This window comes from Anthonomus grandis, chromosome 3 (genome assembly GCF_022605725.1).
Source record: "Anthonomus grandis grandis chromosome 3, icAntGran1.3, whole genome shotgun sequence".
Classification (NCBI taxonomy): domain Eukaryota; kingdom Metazoa; phylum Arthropoda; class Insecta; order Coleoptera; family Curculionidae; genus Anthonomus; species Anthonomus grandis.
Genome location: NC_065548.1, coordinates 3175034 through 3199509, shown reverse-complemented (window position 1 = coordinate 3199509; position 24476 = coordinate 3175034). Strand labels below are relative to the sequence as shown.

The window sequence follows — 24476 nt, the reverse complement described above, 5'->3', positions numbered from 1 at the left end:
ATTTGAACCGAAGGAATTTAATGGTAGTACCAAAAATGCCATACAGATGCTGGCAGTCTGTCAAAAGCCGCCATTTTAAAAAAATGGCCGACTTTTCATTGAATTTTATCTTTAACGTAAACCGGGTCGTGTAAGATGCCTAGACTTATGTTTTTGGGGTAAGGAAATTCATTTATGGCATTAAAAATAACCTACGGTTATCGAAAATGGACGCTATGTACCATAAGCGATTTTCAGCTATACTCTATTTCAGAAGTGTATAGAGCAATAAACTGGGGAATTCCGTTCTGTTTGGCTACATTTCGTGGTAGTTCATAGGCGCAGGTACTTATAATATTTATGAATTTAATTTTCACGGATTAAATGCCTTTATTTTGAAAGAGATTAAATACTAAATAAATACTTTTAATCCTTTTGTATAGGTACCTATCTTTTAACGCTTTGTAACATGCAAAAATGGGGTCAGGTAATATATACAGACTATAAATACTTTTAAATCATATTTTAAACGTTAGTAGTCACTGCTACGCTGTAGTGTAATCACAATATTAATATCCCAATATTTAAAAAATGGAGGTATTCAGTCCAACGAAAAGATGTACTAAAAATTCTCCACTATCGCTGAGTGAAAAAGTTATTATTTTAAATGTACATGATTGCATAAAACACGATTACCCTAGTTTTACTGTGCAAGAAATTGTTGAAAAATGTTCTCGAATGAGTGGAATTGGAAAGTCCACCATTTTCAAATTGTTGCGGGAAAGAAAAGTAGCAGGTCAAGTGGAATCTCCCAAGCAAAAGCCAGGACGAACAACCTACAAAAGTCCTTGATGAAAATGCTAAGTGTATAATTCGAAGAAAAGTTCACTCTTTTTATTTTAAAAAGGAAATACCCACCCTAGACAAAATTTTAATGGAGCTTGGCCGAGATGACAGTATTCCGTTGATAAGTAGAAAACTTTTATGGAAAACTTTAAAAAATATGGATTTTGCCTGGGAAAAGCATAACCGCAAAGCACTTTTACTGGAGAGCGACGAAATTGTTTGTTGGAGACGACAATACTTGAGAAGTATCAAGCAGTACCGCAGGGAGCAAAAGAAAGTTTTTTATCTTGATGAGACGTGGATTAACGAAGGTTATATAGTCCAAAAAATGTGGCAAGACAAAAATATAACCAGTGCTCGCCAAGCTTTCATAGAAGGTCTGTCTACGGGTATTAAAGTACCTTCGGGAAAAGGAAAAAGACTTATAATCACACATATTGGAAGCGAAGAGGGATTTTTAAAAGAGTCGACTTTGTCGACTCTTTGAGTCGACTCGCACAGGAGATTACCATGAAGACATGATCTCAGACGTTTTCGAGGACTATTTTGGTGAAATGATAAAATTTCTTCCGGCTAATTCGGTGGTGGTTATGGATAACGCAAGCTATCATTCACGGCGAATAGAGAAGACGCCAACTTCAAGTTGGAGAAAGCAAGAAATTATCGATTGGCTGACTGCAAAAGGTATTGCGTTTGAAGCAAATTTGATAAAAAAAGAACTGCTGGCAATAGCAAACTTACACATAACTCGTTTCATGAAATACGCCGTGGAAGATATAGCCGAAAAATATAATATAACTGTACTGCGCTTACCGCCATATCATTGCGAACTAAATCCTATAGAACTGATATGGGCGCAGGTAAAAGGATTTGTAGCAAGACAAAACACGACTTTTAAAATGAAAGATGTTAAGCTACTGTTTGATCAAGCCATTACGGAAGCGACACCAGAGAATTGGCGAAAAGCAGTCCAGCATGTAATTAAGCAAGAGGACAAAATGTGGGATCTTGACAACCTCATCGATCAGACAGTCGATCCTTTAATTATAATGTCAAGAGGTGATGACAGTTCGTCAGATGACGAAGAAGACTACAATCTATTATAATTTAAAATTGTTATACACTGTTTAAAAAGTGCCAGATCCAAAAGTGACATTTTCAACTGTTTTACTCTACATATTATGTTCAATAAATTTGTGAAAAAATATATTATTCCATTTAAACAAAAGTAACTTTCTAAAATAAAATAGCATTTAAGTACATTAATTATAAGGTAAAAAACAAGTCCCGGTTGCACGCCTTTGGCGAACCGTTTTCAATGTTTATCAGTGGGTAACAATGGGCAAAACTCATAAATTGACCCAAAACCGGGTGGCACTACCTGCAATCAACGAAAAGAAAGAATTTTACATTGAAACTAATACCCAACTAAGGTAGTGGCATAAAATATTGGTGGATCACCAGGTACCACTTTTGCATACCTAATGAGGTTTTATTGCTCTACACACTTCTGAAATAGAGTATAGATAACTCATGCATTATAACCAATGCAAAATATTAAATTTTATCAGGAACCCGAAGGTTTTGAAGGCTTATATCTCGGCTTCTATAAGAGCTATCGGGAAAATTCCAACGGATTTGTCTTAGTTTTGTCATTTTGAATTCAACAAGACCTTCCGCAAGGTCATAGCTTGTATAATAGCCGAGATATGGCATTTTTGATGCCCATTTTTGGCCTCAAAAACGAGGTCGAAAAAATACTCGATTTCTTAGTTCTGCTCGGATTCCCTTATAACCCGGTATTTTCGTGATCTACTTGATGAGAACGGATTGTTCTATGATATGTGCTGGTATAGTTAGTTCGAATTCGAAAAAAATATATTTTTTTGAAAAAAATCGATACGGTGGGGTATACCCGAAAAACGAAAAAACCCAAACTTTGAAGGCTTATATCTCGGCTTCTATATACCTCCTTGACCCGGAAAACATAAGTTTAGACACCTTACACGACCCGGTTTTGGTTAAAGACAAAATTCAATCTTACTTATGACAGACTTCCAGTATCTGCATTACATTTTTGGCAAGACCATTAAATTGCTTGGGTCCAAATTATATGAAATTGACACCCAGATCTCGCCGCTAGGATAAATTTATTTTTTTCAATTTGTTTTTTTCTTAATTTTTACCCCCACTCCCCTAAAATCTACCCACACGGAAAATCTCGAGTGTTCTTCGGGCCAAATCGTCTAAATGGTTTTAAGGAACATCTGTGCCAAGTGGCACCTTGGTATCAAAAATGCAGTATCTTTTGGCGTACCGCTAGTACTATTAGCCCTAGAAATCAGAATGAATTACGCCTAAAGATAGATGACGCATGGGACCAAATAACCAAAGAATATACCAGAAACTTAATTCTAAGTATGCCACGACGTTTGCACGCTGTAATTGATAACGACGATGCGCTTACTAAGTATTAATAATTTTTTATTCCATATTATCAAAAAAGATATTATACTCTATTTCAGAAGTGTGTAGAGCAATAAAACCTCATTAGGTATGCAAAAGTGGTACCTGGTGATCCACCAATATTTTATACTGATAAACATTGAAAACGGTTCGCCAAAGGCGTGCAACTGGGACTTGCCTTTTACCTTATAATTAATGTACTTAAATGCTATTTTATTTTAGAAAGTTACTTTTGTTTAAATGGAATAATATATTTTTTTCACAAATTTATTGAACATAATATGTAGAGTAAAACAGTTGAAAATGTCACTTTTGGATCTGGCACTTTTTGAACAGTGTATAACAATTTTAAATTATAATAGATTGCAGTCTTCTTCGTCATCTGACGAACTGTCATCACCTCTTGACATTATAATTAAAGGATCGACTGTCTGATCGATGAGGTTGTCAAGATCCCACATTTTGTCCTCTTGCTTAATTACATGCTGGACTGCTTTTCGCCAATTCTCTGGTGTCGCTTCCGTAAAGGCTTGATCAAACAGTAGCTTAACATCTTTCATTTTAAAAGTCGTGTTTTGTCTTGCTACAAATCCTTTTACCTGCGCCCATATCAGTTCTATAGGATTTAGTTCGCAATGATATGGCGGTAAGCGCAGTACAGTTATATTATATTTTTCGGCTATATCTTCCACGGCGTATTTCATGAAACGAGTTTTGTGTAAGTTTGCTATTGCCAGCAGTTCTTTTTTTATCAAATTTGCTTCAAACGCAATACCTTTTGCAGTCAGCCAATCGATAATTTGTTGCTTTCTCCAACTTGAAGTTGGCGTCTTCTCTATTCGCCGTGAATGATAGCTTGCGTTATCCATAACCACCACCGAATTAGCCGGAAGAAATTTTATCATTTCACCAAAATAGTCCTCGAAAACGTCTGAGTTCATGTCTTCATGGTAATCTCCTGTGCGAGTCGACTCAAAGGTTAGCAGACCTTCTTTTAAAAATCCCTCTTCGCTTCCAATATGTGTGATTATAAGTCTTTTTCCTTTTCCCGAAGGTACTTTAATACCCGTAGACAGGCCTTCTATGAAAGCTTGGCGAGCACTGGTTATATTTTTGTCTTGCCACATTTTTTGGACTATATAACCTTCGTTAATCCACGTCTCATCAAGATAAAAAACTTTCTTTTGCTCCCTGCGGTACTGCTTGATACTTCTCAAGTATTGTCGTCTCCAACAAACAATTTCGTCGCTCTCCAGTAAAAGTGCTTTGCGGTTATGCTTTTCCCAGGCAAAATCCATATTTTTTAAAGTTTTCCATAAAAGTTTTCTACTTATCAACGGAATACTGTCATCTCGGCCAAGCTCCATTAAAATTTTGTCTAGGGTGGGTATTTCCTTTTTAAAATAAAAAGAGTGAACTTTTCTTCGAATTATACATTTAGCATTTTCATCAAGGACTTTTGTAGGTCGTCCTGGCTTTTGCTTGGGAGATTCCACTTGACCTGCTACTTTTCTTTCCCGCAACAATTTGAAAATGGTGGACTTTCCAATTCCACTCATTCGAGAACATTTTTCAACAATTTCTTGCACAGTAAAACTAGGGTAATCGTGTTTTATGCAATCATGTACATTTAAAATAATAACTTTTTCACTCAGTGATAGTGGAGAATTTTTAGTACATCTTTTCGTTGGACTGAATACCTCCATTTTTTAAATATTGGGATAATAATATTGTGATTACACTACAGCGTAGCAGTGACTACTAACGTTTAAAATATGATTTAAAAGTATTTATAGTCTGTATATATTACCTGACCCCATTTTTGCATGTTACAAAGAGTTAAAAGATAGGTACCTATACAAAAGGATTAAAAGTATTTATTTAGTATTTAATCTCTTTCAAAATAAAGGCATTTAATCCATGAAAATTAAATTCATAAATATTATAAGTACCTGCGCCTATGAACTACCACGAAATGTAGCCAAACAGAACGGAATTCCCCAGTTTATTGCTCTATACACTTCTGAAATAGAGTATAGTTACTTTTGGTTTATTTATAAAATGTGTTCCAAATAAAAATAAATATCGAAAAATAAAAATGTTTTGTATCAATATTATTATTTAAATATGTATTTAATAAGACTTCAAAAATTCATAATGCGTAAATATGCATAATATACATAAGGAACGCGATTTACAGGAGAGATTAGGAGACAATTCCCTACCTTAATTTTAATGTCCCAGTTTTTTTTCGGCACGATGGTACATAATTCGAACAACATTCTTTTGTAATTCAAACAAAGACTTAAAGAGATAAACACTTCAGGTTCCCCAAAAGGGAAGACCATATCTTAAATTACTCTTAATTTGGGGAAAATAGGCCATTCTAATTGAACTTTGATCCAACTCTCTAGAAATAACTCTTAAAACGTAACAATTTGAAGACAGTTTCTTAGATAGAGCGCCTATGTGATAATCAAAATTTAGTTTTCTGTCCATTTTGATACCAAAGAATTTTAAACTTTCTGTATTGTTTAATTTATTTCTGTCAAGAATAATGCCAGTAAGGTCACACCTAAAGGTAAGCATATTAGTCTTACGAGTGTTGTCCTTGTCAACAACAGAATGTAAATAAATAAAATTAAAAATAATAAAATAAAAAAAAAACAATAATAATAAATAGAGGGTTTTTTTGACATGGAATCAAACCCTGGGGCGTATGGCTAATACCAATTTTAAACCTTTTATCCTCTGATGACGGACACCACTGTGTCCGAACCATGTAGGGAATTTTAAATGACTAAATGTTTAATGAATAAGTGGAGGGAGACTGCAGGATTTTCATTTTACCTTAACCTACGACTCCACTGCATTTTCACCATAATCATTAAAGATTACACAACGATTACATCATATATTCAATCTTTCTATTTCTATGAAAATACTATATGTAATGACATCCACTGTAAGCCCTAGAAAGATTGCCGCTTACAACTTTTTGATTTTCATTTCTCCATCGGATTTTGCGAGTTATTCTGTCAATTTTAATAAAATGTTAATTTATCCGTTAGATTCTATTCTGACTCACTTACACCCACTACTTTCATTCTATTGCTTTAATAGTTAAAATAATATATTTATTGTATAAAGAAATATACTACAACAGACTATCTCGGTTGATTCCTTTAAAATTCTTGATGAATTGAAATATATTCGTGTTATTATTAAGGCGAATTAACATATTTTTCTTATAGGTACATGAAACGATCAAAGAGAAGGTTCAAGAGGACGCAAGTATGTCCGAAGTGACGCCCCTAAACAAATCTTCAACGCAAACGATAACGAGGGAGATGGACATCGATCCTTCGATAGAGGGGGCCGCGTGTCAAGAAATCATGGAAGAAGTTAAGGAAAAGGAAAACGCTAAGAAGTCACCATCAGTTTCGAAAGTGAAGAGGACACAGTCGAGTCTTGGGGGTAAGCTTTTAGAAGGTAAGCAAAATTTTTTTTTTGTTCACTAAAACTGGGAAATTAGAGCGTTTCGCAATAGTTTTATTAGTTTGAAAAGAGTTTGCTTAGTCTTGGCAACTTCGCAAGAGCTTGCAAGATTAAAAAAATCCTTTTTGTGTCACCAATGGTTTAAGTAAAATCAAATTCAAAAATTGCTTTATTGTTATAAACCTAAAAGTTGTTAACAAAGCTGTAAAAAGGAGAAAATAGTGGCAATATTTATAAAACAAAATAAGGAAACATTACAGGTAAAGGTTTTAAAACTTATAAAATACATGTATCAAAACTAGTCAGTGAATAACAATAATAAAAATTACGTATAAAACAAAACAATATGACTAAAAGTGTCTAGCGTAAAATTCATCCATTGAGTAAAAAGCTTCATTTTGTAATAATGTCTTTAATTTTTTCCCAAATTTAAGGTGACATTCAGTATTCCTCAAATTAAGAGATAAATAATGAATCTTTATTGTTATGACGAATTCATAATGAGTTACTTATTTTATTGGATAATTTAATAAGAAAATATACAAATAAAACATATTTCAAATTATCAATTAATTTTAAGAATGAATTATTATTAAAATCAACCGCTATACATTTGTCTTCATTTAATATTATAAATGCACATTTCTTTAATTGACGTAATTTTGAAATTGGTTTCTTTGCTAAAATTGAGGAGGCAGCCTCGTTTGTTCTATGGTTTTAACCCTTTGGGACCCAATTTTATTTTTAATAATTTTAAGGATGTTTTTGCGAGTTATGGTATTTTAAGAGATCATTTGACAATATATACTAGTTAAAATAAAAAATATTTATACAGGGAGAGCAAAAAATTGTGGGACAAATATATCCCAGCGGGATTTTTAGGTGGATTATAAATATCCCTAGGGGCCAAAAAAAACACATTTTTCTATTTCAGAATTTTTATTTTTTTTATTCACAAAAAGACAACCCGCAAAGGTAACTATTTTAGGACGAATGATAAAGCGCAAAACAATGCTTGCACAACCCTACATCGCACATTGCACAAATAGTAGTGGTTCTACGTTCTTTTTTCTGAAGAGCGCAACGAGCACATCTTCGCCGTTTCGATGTTTCTATTGGAAGGTGATTACCCACATTTTTCATTACTTTTGATCTCTTTGACAGCCTTCCACAACTGTTTCTTCGAAGTTTGACTGAAGTTTGCTGTTGTCCTTCTTTGATTAGGTCCTCTGTTAAGGTAAATAAAAATTCCAGTAAGGGTATCTTTTTTTGGGTACGACGTAAGTCATTATATATTACTCAGCTGTTAACAACAGCAATCATCAAAAGTCGATAAAATACTTTTTTCCACCATTTGCATGATTTTCTGCCAAAGTCATACACACCACTCATCTAATCAGCCAGATCCACACCACCCATGATTTCATTGTAGTATGCAATAGCAGTGGGACATGGTACGTCAACTCTCTGCCCAGTATTGTCTTTTCTCTTCACACAGGTCATATCAGGGGTATGGCAGTTACTCAAAAGAATAACCTGCTTTGTATCTTGCCATTTGATCGCGATAGAGTTTGTTTGATTTGATAAAAACTCACATTCATCCCTAGACATTTTTCGTTTTTCGATTAATTTTTTTGGCATGTCTTTTTTTGTAATAATGGCTGTTCGCACAGCTGGGTATTGGAGGGAATCCATCAAACGGACTGATGTAAAAAATCGATCAAAGGCCAGAACTACGTTTGGATTTTGTATAGTTTCACATAATTTTTTTACAACAGTTTCGCCCAAAGTTCCGCTCCTTTCAACGTCGTCCTTGCCGCAATATACATTTGCATCGTATGTATATCCTGTTTTGGCATCATCATCTAGACCATAAAATTATGGTCTCTTTTCACAGGCATAAAATTATTTTTTTGTGGCATATATTGTTTCAGTGAAGATCTTCCTTTGAAGCTCACCATGCTCTCGTCAATACTTTGACTTGTACTGTCGGATCGATATTTCTGAAACGTATATTTGAAGCAAGATAGAAGCTCTTGTACATAGTAAATCTTACTGGCCCCTTCTGGCTTGACTGGATTATTGAAATAAAGCTTGGATATTAAAAACAAACACCTGTTTGTTTGGTTGGTTATGGCCGATTTGATGGCCTTGTTTCCCACAGATGTATTCGATGACCAGTAATGGCGAAGTTTTGGCACCTTATTGAAACACATAACTAATGTGCAGCCAATAGTAATCATAATCTCCCCTGCATCAGTGAAAGTCACCTGCTTTTTTTTTGTAAATTTTGATTCGCTGGTTTGTAGACTCAGCAATAAAAGTAAATAAACTTCGAGGACAAATGTTAGTGAATATGTCTAGCATTTGCAGCAATTGAAATTGACTTTCATTTGGAATGCTAAATCTTGGGACATAGGAATTTGTAAATAATGACCAAATTATATTACCAGTTGTAACAGGAGTTTCAGCCTCTTGATCTGAATTTTCAGCAGAAATAACGCCGTCGTTGGGTTGGGTTAGGTTCTCGTGTGCATCACTTTCAATGTCTCCACTATCTTCGTCCGAAGTATCCGAGGGCTGATACAACTCGTCGGACTCGTGGAATGGGTCTTCTTCTGAGGAAGAGTCTTCATATGGGGATTGCACCTCTTCTCTGGATGACAACTCTTCTAAATTGTCAGCAAGATCTTGAAGCTCTGCCCTAGTCAACTTCTTTCTTGACATACTGTAAAATACCATTGGGATATAAATCACCCTATAAGAAAACCCACTGGGACACATATATCCCATAGCCAAATATTACACCCAAAATGCAAAAACCAAAACAAAAAAACCATCAAAATACTTTGCTATTATATATGCTGAACTTACCTAAACAGATTGCTTCAAAAACCACACAAAAACTATCAAATTTGTAAAAAAACAGTGTCAAAAACCAACAACGTGCTCGCTTTTCGGCGTTTACAATCAGAATGACCTCCAAAAAGCGTGTCGCTGCCTGTCGAAAAATTGTTAAAACCTTAAAATACCCGCTAATGACTATTTCCCTTAAAAAAGGGACAGATAGCGCCCCGCAGATGTTAAGAAATGTATGTTGGGATTAATTTGTCCCATTGGGGCCGAAAGGGTTATTTTGGTTGTGTAATTTTGGAGTTTTGAAAATCATGGTGTTTTATATGTAAGATTTATGTTCAGTAATTGTTTTTGGTAATGATCTACATCTACATACGTTCTATCTGTGTAACATTTACCGCAAGTGCCAGGACTTTTAAATATTACATTTTCATTAAAAGATTAGTTTTCGTTAATAGATATCTTAATATGTTTTGCGATTTAAAGCAAAAACGAACCTGACCATCAGTTTCCTTTTCGAGAGTAAATTTTCTACTGGATTCTTTGGAGTTAATGTAATTTAAAAAAATATTAAGGTCTATTTCGTTAGGGTGATATATTGAAAAAATATCATCAATATATCGCCACTATATTTTAGGTTTCTTTATCGAATGTATTAATAATTTTAGACTCAAAATTTTCCATAAATATATTATTTAAAATTGGTGAAAGAGGAGAACCTTTTGAAAAAAGTTGATGATAAAATTCATTATTATATTGGAATTGAGTAGTTTTTACCTAGTAGGTTGAAAGTTCTATAATTGTACTAACTTAGTGTTGTTCGTTCTACCAAATTATTATCATTCTCTAATTAATTTTTAACAATATTTAAAATTTTGTGAACATTAGTAAAAAAGACTGACAACGTCACAACTTACCAAAAAATCATGGGGGTAAAGAAATTGTAAAAAGTTTTTCTAAAAAGTGTTGAGAATTTGGAATGTATGAATCAGCATTATTAGTGTATGGAGATAGAATATTTAAAAGATATTTTGCAACAGGCTGAGTAGGTGAACTTATATTATTAACTATATGTTTTTTTTAAGGGAACATTCATTTTATGTACATATTCAAGTAGAATAATATATTTATTTATTTATAAAAGAAAAAGATTCTTTTTTTGTTTTTGTATCAATGTAGAAATGAATGAAAATTTTGAACACAGGCCTAATTTATGGTCTTTATAAATTGGATTATGTATTTGTAAAAAAAAGTATTTCTGGTGAACGATAAAAATGTGGTGTTTTACTATTATGTGGAGTTAATTTAAATCTGTCAGTGTCAGAAAATTGGTTTTTATGTCTTATGTAAATTATAAATCTGATCATATCATCATTAATTAATAAATTTAATTTATTTTCATCAGTGTTAATAGTAAAAGAACAGTAGCATTATCTTTATCTACTGAAAGAATTTTAATAGTGTTATTAGATTTAAGGGTCTTGAAAGCTTTCGATAGATAAAACCTCAGCTGCTGGGTATATAAAAAAAAAATCTATTATACCTCAAGTAAATTATTATAGTCAAGATTTGTTGAACTTTAAATTAAATTAAATATAACGAAAGGTATTTTGGTATAATGATTATTTAGATATATTAAATATAGTTCCTTCTTATTTTCAATAATTCCGCGTACGAGATAGTATTTTCTAAATTGATTTTTACTATAACACCCAACAAAATAAGTAACTCATCAATGGTTTAGATATTTAGATTTTAATAACATGAATTTTAATTAAAAGACGTATTTTAAGGCATAAATGAAATACCTAGTCAAGAAAACCTAGTCGACAAAGAAAACAAGGCTGAATCTCCAGAAAATAAAACAGAAGAAGTAAAGTCTCTAGAAGAAAAAACTGCGGTAAAGAAAAAGGTTCCTAAAAAGAAGATTTTGACTGACAAAAATGACAACGACAAACCCGTCAAGCTGGAGGAGATTATTAAAAAGGACGAGAAAGAAAAGGAAAAACCGGTGGTACTAATAACAATAATAACCTTTAAACCTAAAGCTCAAGGTTCATTTTCAGGTTAAAGAAAACGGTACTGTAACCCCGGTGCATGAAAAACCATGTGCCAAACAAGAGAAGCAAGAGACCCCAACGAAACCGGTGGAAAGGAGAAAATCGAGAATATTCGAGGCGGCTGAAAAGTTCCAAAACTTGATAAGTCCCACCGAGACCAAACCCGTCCCAGTGGAAAAACCTAAAAAGATTTTAATTCCTGGTAAGTCCTCTTAAAAAAAAAAAAGAATTATTTTAAACCTATTTGCACCATTTCTAAATAACTGAATAATTTTTATGATTTTCCTTTCTCAAAACTCTTTTTTTTTATTTCTTTTTTTTTTATAGACAGCATGGTTACGCAGCAAGGTATGTGACATATTGCGCTTATTCGTCTTGATTTTATTAATCAGTTTTTGTTAACGTTCATTGTTTCATCATCTTACTATAATAACTCATAATATCAAATATATTAACTAGTTTAGAGAAAAAACTCACCTCTTACCTCAAATTTCCATTTAATACTTTTGGTGGGCAGAATAAGGATTGTTAATGGGAGAAAATCTCAAGAAAAAGAGAGTTTTTGGGGTGAAAAAATTAGAAAAAAGTTAATAATTTTGTCCTATTGTTAATTAATTTGAAAGTCTGTTTAAAACAAGTGATATATTTACATTTTTCAATAGAATCCTGAACGAAACATAAAATTTCTATAATTGCCTGAAACAGGCACAAAAATGCTTTTCAATTGCCTGGAACAATTACTAAAATACATATTATTTCCAGGCAGTTTCACCTAAATCTATTCAGAGATATTTCAAACCAATATCCCAAGTACGTTCTATTCATATTCCTAAATATTGACAAAATACTTCATGAATTAACAATAGGATATATATTATAAATTTACATGTTTTTAACATATGAATGTAATAGTGAGACTCTCGTATTTATTTAATACCGTTTTGGAGTAGATATGCCTGGAATATATAGGGAATAATTCCTGGAAGTAGCATTCAATACTTCAAATGAGATCGGAAATGGGTTTAAAATCTGGAAACAATAGTAAAACTCGACTGCCCAAAGGGAGTGGCTTGAAGTGCAAGGGCAAAAATATAAAAGTGCCTTAAATGTCTGGAAAATATAAAAAATTATAATAGATTCTAAAAAGGCTTTAAAAAAATACTTCAAATCCGTGGAATAGGCTGGAAAGTGGCTTAAAAGGCCTGGAAGGAATATGTAAGAAATGGAAATTGAAAATCATTTTTACAAGCAACTGAATTTTCCCAAATAACTGAAAAACCTGTGAGAGACTTATGTTTATACTTAAGACAAATGCCTGAAATAAAATCCCGGAATTACTTTAGAATATTTAGAATTAAAACAAAAGTCTAAACCTCTTATCAGATTACTTCCAAATGACCAAAAAAGGCAAAATAGTATTTAAATTATTATTCCAGGCTTTCCATGTAACTCAAATACCTGTGAGAGACTTATAGGTAGTAAAAGAGTTATTCCAGACACACAAATGCCTGGAAGAAAATCCTGGACTTACTTTAGAATATTTAGAATTAAAAGAAAATTCTAAAACTCTTATCAGATTACATCAAAATGACCAAAAGAGTTTTAAAATCGTTATTCCAGGTTTTTCAAGGAACTCAAACGCCTGTGAGAGACTTATAAGTAGTAAAAGAATTATTCCAGACACACAAATGCCTGGAATAAAATCCTGGACTTACCTCAGAATATTTAGAATTAAACCAAAATTCTAAAACTCTTATCAGATTACATCAAAATGACCAAAAGAGTTTTTAAATCGTTATTCCAGGTTTTTCAAGGAACTCAAACGCCTGTGAGAGACTTATAAGTAGTAAAAGAATTATTCCAGACACACAAATGCCTGGAATAAAATCCTGGACTTACTTTAGAATATTTAGAATTAAACCAAAATTCTAAAACTCTTATCAGATTACATCAAAATGACCAAAAGAGTTTTTAAATCGTTATTCCAGGTTTTTCAAGGAACTCAAACGCCTGTGAGAGACTTATAAGTAGTAAAAGAATTATTCCAGACACACAAATGCGTGGAATAAAATCCTGGAGTTACTTTAGAATATTTAGAATTAAAACAAAAGTCTAAACCTCTTATCAGATTACTTCCAAATGACCAGAAAAGACACAATAGTATTTAAATTATTATTCCAGGCTTTCCATGTAACTCAAATACCTGTGAGAGACTTATAGGTAGTAAAAGAGTTATTCCAGACACACAAATGCCTGGAAGAAAATCCTGGACTTACTTTAGAATATTTAGAATTAAAAGAAAATTCTAAAACTCTTATCAGATTACATCAAAATGACCAAAAGAGTTTTAAAATCGTTATTCCAGGTTTTTCAAGGAACTCAAACGCCTGTGAGAGACTTATAAGTAGTAAAAGAATTATTCCAGACACACAAATGCCTGGAATAAAATCCTGGACTTACTTTAGAATATTTAGAATTAAACCAAAATTCTAAAACTCTTATCAGATTACATCAAAATGACCAAAGGAGTTTTTAAATCGTTATTCCAGGTTTTTCAAGGAACTCAAACGCCTGTGAGAGACTTATAAGTAGTAAAAGAATTATTCCAGACACACAAATGCCTGGAATAAAATCCTGGACTTACTTTAGAATATTTAGAATTAAAACAAAATTCTAAAACTCTTATCAGATTACATCAAAATGACCAAAGGAGTTTTTAAATCGTTATTCCAGGTTTTTCAAGGAACTCAAACGCCTGTGAGAGACTTATAAGTAGTAAAAGAATTATTCCAGACACACAAATGCGTGGAATAAAATCCTGGAGTTACTTTAGAATATTTAGAATTAAAACAAAAGTCTAAACCTCTTATCAGATTACTTCCAAATGACCAAAAAAGACACAATAGTATTTAAATTATTATTCCAGGCTTTCCATGTAACTCAAATACCTGTGAGAGTCTTATAGGTAGTAAAAGAATTATTCCAGGCACACAAATGCCTAGAATAAAATCCTGGAGTTCTTTAGAATATTTAGAATTAAAACAAAATTCTCAAACTCTTATCAGATTACATCAAAATGACCAAAAGAGTTTTTAAATCGTTATTCCAGGTTTTTCAAGGAACTCAAACGCCTGTGAGAGACTTATAAGTAGTAAAAGAATTATTTCAGACACACAAATGCCTGGAATAAAATCCTGGAGTTACTTTAGAATATTTAGAATTAAAACAAAAGTCTAAACCTCTTATCAGACACTTCCAAATGACCAAAAAAGACACAATAGTATTTAAATTATTATTCCAGGCTTTCCATGTAACTTAAATACCTGTGAGAGACTTATAGGTAGTAAAAGAATTATTCCAGGCACACAAATGCCTAGAATAAAATCCTGGAATTACTTTAGAATATTTAGAATTAATAGAATTAAAACAAAAGTCTAAGCCTCTTATCAGATTACTTCCAAATGACCAAAAAAGGCACAATAGTATTTAAATCATTATTCCAGGCTTTCTATGTAACTCAAATACCTGTGAGAGACTTATAAGTGGTAAAAAAATTATTTCAGGCACACAAATGCCTGGAATAAAATCCTGGAATTACTTTAGAAGTAATAGAATTAAGACAAAAGTCTAAACCTTTTATCAGATTACTTCCAAATGACCAAAAAAAGCACAATAGTATTTAAATTATTATTCCAGGCTTTCCATGTAACTCAAATACCTGTGAGAGACTTATAAGTAGTAAAAGAATTATTCCAGACACACAAACGCCTGGAATAAAATGCTGGAATTACTTTAGAATTAATAGAATTAAAACAAAAGTCTAAACCTCTTATCAGATTACTTCCAAATGACCAAAAAAGGCACAATAGTATTTAAATTATTATTCCAGGCTTTCCATGTAACTCAAATACCTGTGAGAGACTTATAGGTAGTAAAAGAGTTATTCTAGGCACACAAATGCCTGGACTTCAAACGTCCTTAATATCCTGGAAACACGATATTATTTATGTTTTCATATATTCAATGGCCCTGGATAATACCATTCTGGGTTTTCGAGTGTTTTTAATATTCCTGAAAGAAATAAGACATTATTCTATCAACAATATTTTGTAAATTATATTCCAGGCATTGCACATGTTTAATTTACTTAGTTTAGTTTTTAAAAATCATTAAAAATCCTGATAATATTGACCTATTAAGAAAATGGTTGCTCTTCCTATTAAAATTCTTCGCTATTTAAATATATAATTTTTTCAAGCAGTTGATGTCCATTTTTTTTCATATTCCAGGCAGTTTTACCTGGAATCTATTTAGGGATATATCAATCCAATATTTTAGGAACATTACATTCATATTCCCAAATATTGGCATATCAATTTCTGAATTATATGTAGGATGTATTGGGGTAAATATTTATTTATTTAAATACGCCTGGAAAATGTAGGGAATAATTTCGAAGTCCTGGAAGTAACTCCTAATAATTTCATTTATCTCGAATAACTGTCATTTCTGGGTTACGTCAGACCGTACCTTGACAAAATTAAAGAACGAGGTAGATTGTATTTAAAGGATAGAGAATAATGAGACTGAAAGTGAGTTCAATAGATTTGAGAAAAATATAATAAAAGGATAATAAACAGAGAACCACATATCTGAAGCAGTAAAAGACTTTCAAAAAACAGTTGCCTGAAAACTAAAGAATTTTAATGAATAAGAAACACAGGTCTGTATTACTACCAGCATACTGGCACAACCTTTTTTACATTTTTCGGATTTTTTAAATTCAACGTTTTGGTTCTCCGAGACCATCATCAACTTGCTTCTTATAAGAAATATTTCCAAGATTCTCCGCGGATTTTGCAAATAATTTCGACGTAGAAATGCTTAATTCATTGTATAAATAGTATAATATAGTATTAATATTCATGACAATCAATATATATATATATATATCGGGTTTTGAAATGTAGTAGTGAAAAATGTTGCCCGAAGATGAATAAATTGAGTCAAAAAGTCGAAATTTCAAAATTATACAATATAATAATAAATATCGATTTATTAATTACATACTACTTAATGGTCAATTTCATGTCTGTGGTTAGTGATTTTTTTATATTTCTTGTAGCTAATTATTGATTCGTAATTTTTATAGTCCAGGCATATGAATATTGATGTCCATATTCTAGGCAGTTGAATACTGATTCATCATTAAGACGCTTCAATCATAATTTTTAAGCTCATGATTTATTATTTTTTTCAGTCCAATCAGTCGAGTTGATTTATAATGTTTACAGTTCAGGCAATCGAATATTAATTAGATACTTAATGGTCATTCTCAAGTCTGGAATTAGTGTTTTTTTTTAATATTTCTTGTAGCTAAGAATTGATTAATAATTTTTATAGTCCAGGCATATGAATATTGATTTTTATAGTGATCATTCCAGTGTAAAAAAATTAATTTAAAAAATGAAACTAAATATGTAATATTAATTAATATAGGTCAATAAAATAGAGGTCTGTATGAAAAACAGGTTTTTTAAACGACTCTCTTTTAAAAGGAGGAAAGTCTTCTTAAATTTCTCTCTCTACAAAGATATAATTATATAAAAAAAAAATAAAACAAAACCTACAATTTCCAGCTTTATCGTTATATTTTCTGAAGTATTTAACTTAATACTAGCATTTTATTAGATATTAAATGGACCGCTTTCTGCAAAAAGGAACCAACCCACAAAATTAAAAAAATCGAGATATTTAAAAATCTGATCCACCTAAAAATAATCTGCAAAATCGATCCAACCCTCAGTGCAGTGGTGACCTCTAATCGCGGCCGTACCAACCAACAAATAAAAATTCCAAATATAGAAATCTGCTAAACAGTTCCAAGTGGGTTGGTTCCTTTTTACTGATTAAATATTCTTTTTTTGAAAAGATCCGTGATCGTGAGACCTTTATGAAGACGTTAGGCATTTCAACAAAGAGAGTTAACACGGCATTGGAAAAATTAAGAACTAATGGTAGTATTACTGATAAGAGAGGATCAGAACAAGGAGGAAAAAACAAAATTCAATACCAAAATACAAAAGTCATTATAGAAGAGAAACAAATTCTAATATTGAATTTTTGCCTCCAGAAATGACACTTCCATTGATGTATAAAAAATACCGAGAAATTAGTTTTGTTGTATATTTTTGTCTGAATTTACTTTAAAATTTAAGCCTTTAAAAAAAGATACATGTAACTCTTGTGATACATTTAAGGCAAACATAAATAATTCTTTAGACAGTAAAAAAAAGGAGGAATTAAAAGCAGAACATGAATTACATATAAAAAATTGGCAAAATGCAAGAAAATGGATGAAAGAGGATATGCTTAAAGCAAAAAATACCGATTGGTTTGAGTGTTTGACCTTTGACCTTGAAAAAACCCTACCTTTACCAAGATTGCCAACGGGTATTTTATTCTGTAAAAGGCAGCTATGGTTATACAATTTAGGTGTGCACAGTGGATCCGACAATAAAGGATACTTTTACGTTTGGTTGGAAAATGAAGCAGGCCGCGGAGCCCAGGAAATAGGCTCCTGTTTATTTAAGCATATTATGGAAAAAGTCAGCCCTAATGTTAAAGAATTAGTTCTTTGGTCCGACTCTTGCGGAGGGCAAAACCGTAACATAAAGATGGTTTTAATAATGAAAACTTTACTAGAGACTCATACATCTCTTGGAAAAATTTCCATGCGGTTCAGTATCTTCCCGATGATTATATTCCAGTTATGGAACAATGTCGCACGGAAAACAATTTTGTGGTCACACGTATGAAATCCTTAGACTTTTTTACAACTTCAGAAATTGAAAAAACAATTTGTAACAGAGAAACGGATATTAACAAACAAAAAATAAGCTGGCTTAAGTCCCGAGAAATTTTAATTTAAAGAAGCCAACGACATTCTATCTTTTTTAAAGAAAGTTTTGAGGACGAGGTATACATTGAAGTAGACATAAAAAAAGGCAAGTTGGAAGACCTAACACCAATACCTTTAAAGATTTGTTTTATACCTATGTGGGCAAATGGTAAGGAAATTTCTGCTCCAAAACTACAAGATATAAAATCTGTATTACATCTTATACCACAGGATTGCAAAAATTTTTATAAAAACCTTAATAGGAGCAAAGATATAGATGACGACGTAGATGGCTTTAGTGGGTCTGTCGATTTTTATTTAGAGGAAACAGATAGTAATTAACCAAAATTATTTGTGGCAATTATAAGATGTATTCTTAAGAATAATTAATATAAATATTTAATTAACATATGGTTTTATTATTTTGCAAAAAAGAACCAACCCACAAAAACATAATTATTTTCTGCCATATTATAAAAAAAAACTTAAGCAACCCACAGAACTTAGTAAATATAAAACATATCTAAGCATAAAATAAGTCATTAAGAAATTAACTTTAACCTAGAATTTTTATTTGAATACAGAAGTTTTCCCAATTTTTCTCAGTTATGTGATTAGGTGGGTTGGTTCCTTTATACAGAAAGCGGTCCAGATAACGTTAATCTTGCCTCAAAGTTGAGTCTGAATTTGGGCTATACACTCTGGGAAATACACCCTGTACAGCGGTGAAAAACAGATCAAGTTTATTCAAGAAAATACCGTACAATTAAAAAAAAAACCTTTTAAATAATCATCTTAACCCCGCTATAATAATACTTTTTGCATTATTTTAACGATTGCTTCAACAATTTTAAACCAAATATAACAACTAAATCACTCAATGTATTCGTTGTTATTACCCTTTTAATAAAATAAGACATTTTAGGTGTGTCTGTAGACGGATTTAAAAAGGAGTTTGAACGGAAATCGAGCCTAACGTCGACTGCTCCAATTAAAACGAAATTAAACGAGGCCCCCAAGAGGACCCTGATCGACAAACAAAAGTCCGAGGAGGAAAAGAAACCGGAAGAAGCTCCTAAAGTGGCTGAGAGCAGCAAAAAAGTGGACTTAAAGCCTAAAATTAATAAAGTTGAAGGTACTACTAGGTATTACGGTTTATATTAGTGACTAATTGGGTTTTATAATAGAACCGGTCAAGGCGGAATCGGTAAAAGAAGAGATTCCCAAGGAAGAGAGTCGACAAGAGAGGGTGAAAAACGCAGTGAGTATAATTTCGAGCGCTTTAGATAAAGAGGGAGCGAGAAAATCGAAATCTCGGCCCTGCATTATGAGAAAACCGCCGGTACCGTTCGGAGTAAGTATTTTAGTTCAATGTTTTCGTCCATGTTATTTATGTCGGGCAAAATACAAGTTAGAAAAGTGGATTTATAGGTAAGGTGGCTATATTTTAAACGTTTTTTGGCGTCGGTTTGTGGTCAATATATTTATTCATCACAAAGGTTTTTGAATTATCGAATTTATTTCTTTTAGGCATTTAAAATAGCTTCTTAAATATTTTAGGCTTTTTGGGCTAATTTTTTTAAATTACTTCGTGATATTTCACCCTAATCCTTACAGACAATTTAAGTAATAAATTAGCTCTTCCAGGCACTAAAAGCTATTTTGAATTTCTTGCTTCAACTGAAGCTGCCCTTATTTGGATACCCTTTTTTCCTATATCCGGGAATAATAATTACAAATCTTTCCACGATCCAAAAAGCGTAAAACGAAGCCAAGAGAAATTACTTGAAATAATATCTGAGGACTTATCTTTTATGGAAAAATTCTTAAGGAAAAGGACTTACTTACTATACAAATGCTTCCCAATTTATTACCGTAATAGTACACCGTATTATAAATCTCAGCTGTATAATGAAATTATCTCCTTAGTGTTTAAAGAAAAAGTAGGAGTATCTAAAGTAGGAATTTGATTTTATGCGGCAGAAGGCGATTCTTTTTTTAAGACTTTTTATATATCCATTTCTGCTAAATCTTACATAGGTGTTAAGCATTATTTTATGGGGGCACAATATATATTATTAAATATTCAGTTTCTACGTAAAATTTAAAGGGATTTCACATACTATTTTAAATAGTAATAATAATTTTTTTAACTTTTATTAAATAGTTTTCTGAAATAAGATTTGGCTTGTGTCTAGGGCCCCTCAAATAAATAAAAAACATCTTTAACTGTCAATATCTCAAAAACTGTTTCACCAAAGTATACCTCAGATTATATAATATAAAAAAATAAAAATATATAGGATGTCCTATTTAAAATAAGCTAGTTAGCATCCACTTATACCGATATAACCGAAAATGCTACCATCCTCTTTAAGTTATATTAAAAAAAGACATATTTCCGAGCTCTTAATCTCATCATTGAACACCCTGTATATTTTGGAAACTCTTTAATCCTCAGTACAAAAAAATCCATAACTACCTTAAAAATGGTTCAAATTTGCCCAATGTTCTACGAAATCGTTAGGAAAACTTTATTTTATGTTCTTAAAGATGTTTCAAGTCGATGTTTTACTAGGACACTTTTTTACAAGCTCTCAACGATTATGATAAAAATTTCCCAATTTTTTAGATCCTCAGTATAAAAAAATCTATTACTTCCTTAAAAATCGCCCAAATTGGCCCAAAGTTCTTCTAAATTGTTAGGAAAGCTTTATTTTATGTTTCTAAACATATTTCAAGTAAATATTTTAATGGGACAATTTTTTAGAGGCTCTCAAAGATAATGGTAAAAATTTTCCAATTTTCTGAGCTCCTGTACAAAAAAAACCACAATTCTCTTAAAAATAGTCCAAATTTGCCTAAAGTTCCACAAAATCGTTAAGAAAAAGTCATTTTATGTTCCTAAAGATATTTCAAGTCGATATTTTAACTGGACAATTTTTTACAGGTTCTCAAAGATTATGATAAAAATTTACCAATTTTTTAGATCCTCAGTATAAAAAAAATTATTACTTCCTTAAAAATCGCCCATATTTGCCCAAAGTTCCACTAAATCGTTAAAAAAACTTGATTTATGTTCCTAAAAATATTTCAAGTCGATGTTTTAATTAGAAATTTTTTTACAGGCTCTTAAAGATTATGATAAAAATTTTCCAATTTTTTAGATCCTCAGTGTAAAAAAATCTATTACTTCCTTAAAAATCGCCCAAATTGGCTCAAAGTTCTTCTAAATTGTTAGGAACGCTTTATTTTATGTTTCTAAACATATTTCAAGTAGATATTTTAATGGGACAATTTTTTACAGGCTCTCAAAGATAATGGTAAAAATTTTCCAATTTTCTGAGCTCCTGTACAAAAAAATCCACAATTCTCTTAAAAATGGTCCAAATTTGCCCAAAGTTCCACTAAATCGTTAAGAAAACTTTATTTTATGTTCCTAAAGATATTTCAAGTCGATATTTTAACTGGACAATTTTTTACAGGTTCTCAAACATTATGATAAAAATTTCCCAATTTTTTTGATCCTCAGTATAAAAAAAATTATTACTTCCTTAAAAATTGCCCATATTTGCCCAAAGTTCCACTAAATCGTTAAAAAAACTTGATTTATGTTCCTAAAAATATTTCAAGTCGATGTTTTAATTAGAAATTTTTTTACAGGCTCTCAAAAATGTTGATAAATATTTCCCATTTTTTCTCAGAGTCTCAGTACAAAAAATCAATATCTTTTTTTAAAATGGTGCAAATTTCCGCAGAGTTCTATTAAGTCGTTAGGAAAAACTGTATTTTATGTTCCTAAGTCCATATTTTAAATGGACAATTTTTAATAGTCTCTCAAAGATGATCATAAAAATTTCGAAATTTTTTGAACTCTCAGTACAAAAAAATTCATAACTTCCTTAAAAAAGGTCCAAATTTGCCCAAAGTTTCAATAAATCGTTAGAAAAACTTTATTTTAGGTTCCTTAAGATATTTCAAGTCGATATTTTATTTGGATAATTTTTTACAGGCTCTCAAAGATAATGGTAAAAATTTCACAATTTTTTGAACTCCTGTACAAAAAAATCCAGAATTCTCTTAAAAATGGTCCAAATTTGCCCAAAGTTCCACTAAATCGTTAAGAAAACGTTATTTTATGTTCCTAAAAATATTTTAAGTCGATATTTTAATTGGATAATTTTTTACAGGCTCTTAAAGATTATGATAAAAATTTTCCAATTTTTTAGATCCTCAGTATAAAAACATCTATTACTTCCTTAAAAATCGCCCAAAGTTCTTCTAAATTCTTAGGAAAGCTTTATTTTATGTTTCTAAACATATTTCAAGTAGATATTTTAATGGGACAATTTTTTACAGGCTCTCAAAGATAATGGTAAAAATTTTCCAATTTTTTGAGTCTCTGTACAAAAAAATCCACAATTCTCTTAAAAATGGTCCAAATTTGCCCAAAGTTCCACTAAATCGTTAAGAAAACGTTATTTTATGTTCCTAAAGATATTTCAAGTCGATATTTTAATTGGATAATTTTTTACAGGTTCTCAAAGATGATTGTAAAAATTTTTCAATTTTTTGAGCCTCTGTACAAAAAAATCCACAATTCTCTTAAAAATGGTCCATATTTGCCCAAAGTTCCACTAAATCGTTAAGAAAACTTTATTTTATGTTCCTAAAGATATTTCAAGTCGATATTTTAATTAAATAATTTTTTACAGGCTCTCAAAGATGATTGTAGAAATTTCCCAATTTTTTGAGCTCCTGTACAAAAAAAAATCCACAATTCTCTTAAAAATGGTCCAAATTTGCCCAAAGTTCCACTAAATCGTTAAAAAAACTTTATTTTATGTTCCTAAAGATATTTCAAGTCGATATCTTAATTGGATAATTTTTTACAGGCTCTTAAAGATTATGATAAAAATTTTCCAATTTTTTAGATCCTGAGTATAAAAAAATCTATTGCTTCCTTAAAAATCGCCCAAATTGGCCCAAAGTTCTTCTAAATTGTTAGGAAAGCTTTATTTTATGTTCCTAAAAATATTTCAAGTCGACATTTTAATTAGAAATTTTTTTACAGGCGCTCAAAAATGTTGATAAAAATTTCCCATTTTTTCTCAGACTCTCAGTACAAAAAATGAATACCTTTTTTTAAAATGGTCCAAATTTCCACAGAGTTCAATTCAGAGAGTTCAAGAGTTCAGTATTCAGAGATAATTTTTTATAGGCTCTCAAAGATGATCAAAAAAATTTCCCAATTTTTTGAGCTCCTGTACAAAAAAATCCATAACTTCCTTAAAAAAGGTCCAAATTTGCCCAAAGTTCCAATAAATCGTTAGATAAACTTCATTTTAGGTTTTTAAAGATATTTCAAGTCGATATGCTAATTGGACAATTTTTTACAGGCCGGCAAAGATGATGTCAAAGAAATGTGCTCATTTTTTTGGATTTTCAGTACAAAAAAATTCAAACGTCTGTTAAAAGTCGTCCAAATTTCCCCAAAGTTTCACTAAATCATAAAGAAAACTCCGTTTTATATTTTTAAAGATATTTCAAGTTGATACTCTAATTGGAAAATTGGTCACAGTTTGTCAAAGATTATGGTAAAAATTTCTTAAAAATTATTTTCCTTGAAAAGTGCCTTTTTGTCTACCGATTTTGTTCTCAAACTCAATTTTTTTAAATATCTCCCTTAGCCCAGTAACAGTTTAGACGTGATCTGAAACAAAATATTTAAAAACAGCAATTTAGAGCGCCACTTAAAATACCAGCTGTTTGATACTTCTTGTGCAAATTAATCCGAAGATCAAATTAAGTTACAGGCAAATCCTTTGTACATATAACTAAGATATTTTTATTGCCCTATATATGGCTTT

General features: G+C 31.3%; 1 protein-coding gene and 1 long non-coding RNA gene across 4 annotated transcripts in view; one reads left to right on the top strand and one right to left on the bottom strand.

The window, feature by feature from the left end:
• The window catches only part of LOC126734700 (uncharacterized), a 95832-nt gene that overhangs the window by 38121 nt on the left and 33235 nt on the right, over window positions 1-24476 (top strand). The window contains exons 10-15 of one of the 3 annotated variants that reach the window (XM_050438419.1): window positions 6546-6783; window positions 11439-11659; window positions 11712-11907; window positions 12033-12053; window positions 19532-19741; window positions 19794-19867. In XM_050438419.1, coding sequence (XP_050294376.1) covers window positions 6546-6783; window positions 11439-11659; window positions 11712-11907; window positions 12033-12053; window positions 19532-19741; window positions 19794-19867 — 960 coding nt within the window. Of the gene's footprint in view, window positions 1-6545; window positions 6784-11438; window positions 11660-11711; window positions 11908-12032; window positions 12054-19531; window positions 19742-19793; window positions 19961-24476 lie in introns of all 3 variants that reach the window. The other 2 variants (XM_050438417.1, XM_050438418.1) reach the window with 2 other exon arrangements.
• On the bottom strand, window positions 13326-15297 carry LOC126734703 (uncharacterized). Its single transcript, XR_007660148.1, has 3 exons — window positions 15231-15297; window positions 13982-14092; window positions 13326-13420 (listed from the first exon to the last, which is right to left on the bottom strand). It is a non-coding gene; the product is annotated as an uncharacterized LOC126734703 (long non-coding RNA).